The 5,767-nt window shown below is 54.1% G+C and overlaps 1 protein-coding gene across 1 annotated transcript; it reads right to left on the bottom strand.

Annotated features, from left to right (window-relative positions):
- Positions 1 to 476: 476 nt before the first annotated feature.
- Positions 477 to 5,227, bottom strand: LOC147979897 (uncharacterized). The gene is made up of 6 exons (XM_087515384.1): positions 4,412 to 5,227; positions 3,978 to 4,295; positions 3,724 to 3,891; positions 3,365 to 3,636; positions 2,902 to 3,247; positions 477 to 710 (listed from the first exon to the last, which is right to left on the bottom strand). Exons 1-6 carry the CDS (start codon positions 5,225 to 5,227, stop codon positions 477 to 479), a joined length of 2,154 nt encoding a protein of 717 aa, XP_087371510.1.
- Between the last annotated feature and the right edge of the window lie 540 nt (positions 5,228 to 5,767).

The raw sequence follows: 5,767 nt of genomic DNA, 5'->3' as shown, positions 1-5,767 counted from the left end.
AGCTCGTTCAAGAGTGTCTTGCAAGGATAGAAAAAGCCATGGCCCTGGGGGGGCAAGCCTGTGGTGAAGTGTGTTCGCGGCATGGGGCAGGCCCGACGCACACACCAGCCCTGCCCCCGCACGTCAGACACGGGAGGAAGAGTGACGGGCAACTACCGCCCCTCCTGGGCCGAGACCGACGGCCAAGAGAAAAGATGAGGGGGCAATCCAACTTGGCAATCCAAAATGCAAGAACTCCAAATTCCATTAAAAGAAAGGGGGGCAGCCAACTACAGAAAGTAAGCAAATGAAGAGCCGTGTCCGGCACCTAGACTAGTCTTCTCACCAGCGCGGAGCTAAGTGCTGCCACTAGGACATGGGAGGGAGCCCCCGAGGCCCGAGGGCGGCTCTCTGAATACTCTAGGGCGTGTACAACCCCACTCATTATTACGCGAGAGTGTCACGAGCGGAAACCGTCATAGGCATTGGGCCTTGCTTCATGGGTAGAACTTCCGGAGGTGCTGGATGTTCTGGGCGTTCTGGATGAGGATCCTGTCCTGCGTCTCCAAGCGCACGGCACCAAGCCTGGAGACGCGGGCAATCCTAAACGGGACCTCCCACATGGGTGAGAGCTTATGCAACCCTTCCTTGGAGAGCGCCCACCTCAGGACGAGATCACCCACCTCGAGCGTCCAGGAGCGGACACTGCGGCAGTGGTACCGCTGCAGCGCCTGCTAGCACCTTGCTGCTCGGAGCGATGCTTGATGGCGACGTTCCTCCCCTAGCACGAGGTCCATCCCCCGCTGTTGGGAACATGGTATATCAAAAAATTTCCTACGATCACGCAAGATCTATCTAGGATATGCATAGCAAGGAGAGGGGAGAGTGTGTCTACGTACCCTCGTATACCAAAAGCGGAAGCGTTGAGTAATGCGGTTGATGTAGTCGAACGTCTTCGCGATCCAACCGATCAAGTACCGAATGCACGACACCTCCATGATCTGCACACATTCAGCTCGGTGACGTCCCTCATACTCTTGATCTAGCTGAGGCCAAGGGTGATTTCTGTCAGCACGACGACATGGTGACGGTGATGATGAAGTTACCGACGCAGGGCTTCGCCTAAGCACTGCGACAATATGACCGAGGTGGAAAACTATGGAGGGGGGCACCGCACACGGCTAAAGATCAACTTGTCTGTCTATGGGGTTCCCCCCTCCCCCATATATAAAGGAGGGGAGGAGGAGGAGGGCCGGCCTCAAGGGGCGCGCCCAAGGGGGGATTCCTACTCCTAGTAGGAGTAGGTTTCCCACTTTCCTAGTCTAAGTAGGAGAAGAAGGAAGGAGAGGAAGAAGAGAAGGAAAGGGGGGTACGGCCCCCTAGCCCTAGTCCAATTCGTTTTGGGCTAGGGGGGCGCCTCCACTTGGCCTGCCTCCTCTCTTCCACCACTAGGCCGAGAAGGCTTAATAACTTCTCGGAGGGGGTTCCGGTAACCCCTGGTACTCCGAAACTTATCCGAAAAGACCTGAACCATTCCGATATCCGAATGTAACCTTCCAATATATGAATCTTGATGTCTCGACCATTTAGAGACTCCTCGTCCTGTCCGTGATCTCATCCAGGACTCCGAGCAACCTTCGGTACATCAAATCACATAACTCATAATACATATCGTCATCAAGCATTAAGCGTGCGGACCCTACGGGTTCGAGAACTATGTAGACATGACCGAGACACATCTCCTGTCAATAACCAATAGAGGAACCTAGATGCTCATATTGGTTCCTACATATTCTACGAAGATCTTTATCGGTCAAATCGCACAACAACATACGTTGTTCCCTTTGTCATCGGTATGTTACTTGCCCGAGATTCGATCATCGGTATCATCATACCTAGTTCAATCTCGTCACCGGCAAGTCTCTTTACTCGTTCTGTAATGCATCATCCCGCAACTAACTCATTAGTCACATTGCTTGCAAGGCTTATAGTGATGTGCATTACCGAGAGGGCCCAGAGATACCTCTCCGATAATCGGAGTGAGAAATCCTAATCTCGATCTATGCCAACTTAACAAACACCATCAGAGACACCTCTAGAGCATCTTTATAATCACCCATTTATGTTCTGACGTTTGATAGCACACAAAGTGTTCCTCCGGTATTCGGGAGTTGCATAATCTCAAAGTCATAGGAACATGTATAAGTCATGAAGAAAGAAATAGCAATAAACTAAATGATCATAGTGCTAAGCTAATGGATGGGTCTAGTCCATCACATCATTCTCTAATGATGTGATCCCGTTCATCAAACGACAACACATGTCCATGGCTAGGAAACTTAACCATCTTTGATTAACGAGCTAGTCAAGTAGAGGCATACTAGGGACACTCTATTTGTCTATGTATTCACACATGTACTAAGATTCCGGTTAATACAATTCTAGCATGAATAATAAACATTTATCATGATATAAGGAAATATAAATAACAACTTTATTATTGCCTCTAGGGCATATTTCCTTCACCCGCGTGCCATCCTGGCTTGCCTCGTCAAACTCCAAGACCCGCGTGGAGCGATGCTTGACCTCGTGAGGGAGAACCGCTTTGACTCCGTAGAGGAGGAAGAACAGGGTCTCGCCCATCGGCTTGGTGGCGGTGGTGCGGATGGACCACAACACGGACTGGAGCTCATCGAGCCAGCCCCTGCCGCAGGACTTGAGCTTCTTCTTGAAGGTTCTTATCTTGAGGCCTCTTAGAAACTCCGCGTTGGCGCACTTAGCTTGGCCGTTGCTTCTGGAGTGTGCCATTGAGGTGTAGCATATATGCGTTCAAAGGTTAGCACAATACGTTTGGAAGAGGTTGCTAGTGAACTGCGAGCCATTGTAACTGATGATACGGTTAGGGATCCCGAAGCGGCTCACGAGGCCCTTGATGAACTTGACAGCTGAGGTGGCCAGGATGGTGCAGACGGCTTCCACCTCCACCCACTTGGTGCACTTGTCGATGGCGACGTAGAGGTAGCGGTAGCCCCCGGGTGCTCGTGGGAATGGTCCCAAGATGTCCAGCCCCCAGAACACGAACGGCCATGTGAGAGGAATGGTCTGGAGGCCCTGAGTAGGCAGGTGGATTTGCTTGGCATGGAACTGGCAAGCTTCACATGATTTCACTAGCTCGGTCGCGTCGTTGAGCGCCGTGGGCCAGTAGAACCCGCTGCGGAACGCCTTGCCCACCAAGGTGCGCGATGGCGAGTGATGCTCGCAGTCTCCGCTGTGTATGTCAGCTTACAACTCGTACCCCTGCTCCCTAGAGATGCATCACAAGGAAACATCGTTCGGTCGTTTTTAGTAGAGCTCACCGTCCTGAATGCATTAGGCTGTGGCCTACCGAGCCATGCGCTCCGCGTCTTCCTTCTTCTCTGGCAAGGTTCCCTGCAGTAGGTACGCCTTGAATTCTTTGGTCCAACACCCCTCTTGAGGCTCGAGCGCGAGGAGCAGGCGTGCTCCCGAGGTCGGGCCGCAGGCGGGGGCTCCCGAGGGTGGTGCTGGGGGGAGCTCCTCCTGGGGTAGTGTTGGCTCCGCAGCCGGAGGGGCTGCTGAAAGCTTTAAGAACCGCTCCTTGAAGACACTGGGCTCCTGAGGCTGGCGCTTGGATGCTCTCTTGGCGATATAGTCGGCTTACTTGTTCATGCCATGAGGCACGTGCTGCAGCTCCAGGCCTAAGAATTTCTTCTCAATTTTGCGTACCTCCGCCAGGTATGCCTCCATGTTTTCATCCTTCAGCTCGTACACCTTGTTGGAGAAGTTGATGAGGAGCTGAGAGTCGCCCTTTATGGTGAGGTGCTTCACACCCAACGCGGTCGCGGCCTTGAGGCTAGCAATCAAGCCTCCGTACTCCGCGATGTTGTTGGAGACCTTTTTGCCATGTTTGAAGTAGAGCTACACGGCGTAGTAGAGCTTTTCCTGAGTGGGCGAAATGAGCACGACTCCAGCCCCCGCACCCTATCGTGCGAAGGCGCCATCGAAGTACAAGACCCAGCCATCTGGTGCTTCCGGTGGTGTTCCGCGCCCGCTTCTGACCTTGGAGCATCAGTCCATTCCGCCATAAAGTCGGCGATTGCAGCACCCTTGATGACCCCGGTGGTGTTGAACTCCAACTGAAATGAGTGTAATTCGACGTTCCACTCGGCGACCCTACCCGCAACATTGGGGATCCAGAGCACCCTCTCTAGTGGGTAAGACGAGACGACCTTGATGGGGTGGGCTTGGAAGTAGTGGCACAGCTTGCGCGAGGTGACGAGGAGTGCGAGCAAGAGCTTCTACAGCATGGGGTAGCGTGCCCGCATGTCCCACAGTACCGTGATGACAATGTACACTGGGTGCTCTACAAGGGCGGAAGTGTTGGTGGAGTCCGAAACCTCCTGAGGTTGGTGACCTCGGGAGCTTGGTCACTTATTGGGGCAACTGCGGCACCATGAGCGCCATCTTGTGGAACTTGGTCATCTGTTGGCGCTGCCGTGGCTTCAAGGGCCCCGTCTTGGGGCTGCATCATCTCAACCGAGCATGTGGTGTCGTGTGGTAGGCCCTTGGCCTGGCGCTCCTCCCAGATGGCCACCAGCGCTGCGCTGGCCGAGTGAGGCATGCCGTCTAGGTAAAGCACCAGGGGCTTGAGAGGACGTGGCGCCACCATCACCGTCGGGCTAGTGAGATATCTTTTGAGGTCTTGGAATGCTGCGTCAGCCTCCAGAGTCCACTCGAATGGGCCCTTCTTTTTCATCAGCTTGAAGAACAGGAGGGCACGCTCCCCTAGCTTGGAGATGAAGCACCCCAGCGAGATCACGCAGCCCGCCAGCTTTTGCATCTCCTTGAGAGTCTGTGAAGGACTCATCCTTTCTACTGCCTTGACCTTCTTTGGGTTTGCCTCGATCCCCCTATGTGACACCAGAAAGCCCAACCGCTTGCCAGAGGGGACGCCAAACACACATTTCTCCGGGTTGAGCCGCAGGTGCACCTTGCACAGGCTGACGAAAGTCTCTTCCAGGTCCTCGATGAGGGTCCTTGCCTCCTGAGACTTCAACACTATGTCGTCGACGTAGGCCTCAGCGCTCATCCCGAGTAGTTGGCCCAGAGCGATGTGCATCAGCCGCTGGAAGGTTGCTCCAGTGTTACGCAGCCTTAAAGGCATGTAGGTGTAGCAGTAGACTCCGCACGGGGTCAGGAAGGCTGTCTTCTCGACATCCTGCACTGCCATCTTGATTTGGTGATACCCTAAGAATGTGTCCAGGAAGCATAGTAGGTCGCACTCGACGGTGGAGTCGACAATCTGGTTGATGCGCGGTAGCGGAAAGGGGTCTTGAGGGTAAGCCTTGTTGAGGTTGGTGAAATTGATGCACATGCGTTCCTTCCCGCCTTTCTTGGGGACGATGACCGGGTTTGCCAACCATTCTGGGTATCGCACCTCCCGAATGACACCAGCATCTTGCAGCTTGCGGGTTTCTTGGACGATGAACGACTGCTTCTCTGTGGACTACCGCCACGCCCTCTGCTTCACTAGGCGCACATTAGGGCACACCCTGAGGTGGTGCTCGATCACCCCCCTTGGGACTCCAACCAGGTCCTTGGGCTCCCATGCGAACACCTCCTTGTTCACGCGCAAGAAATCGACCAATGCCTTCTCTTAGTCTGGGGCCAGGTTGGCACCTATGGTGAAAGTGGCTCCTGATGCCCTATTCTCGTCAACCGGCACCTGCTTCATCTCTGCCCGATCTTGAGAGAAACTGCTTCTTTTTTG

Source organism: Triticum urartu, chromosome 3A, assembly GCF_056163025.1.
Source record: "Triticum urartu cultivar PI428250 chromosome 3A, HENAU_Tu73, whole genome shotgun sequence".
Taxonomy (NCBI): Eukaryota; Viridiplantae; Streptophyta; class Magnoliopsida; order Poales; family Poaceae; genus Triticum; species Triticum urartu.
Note: the sequence above shows the minus strand (reverse complement) of the source record. Positions and strands in the feature narration are given on the sequence as shown.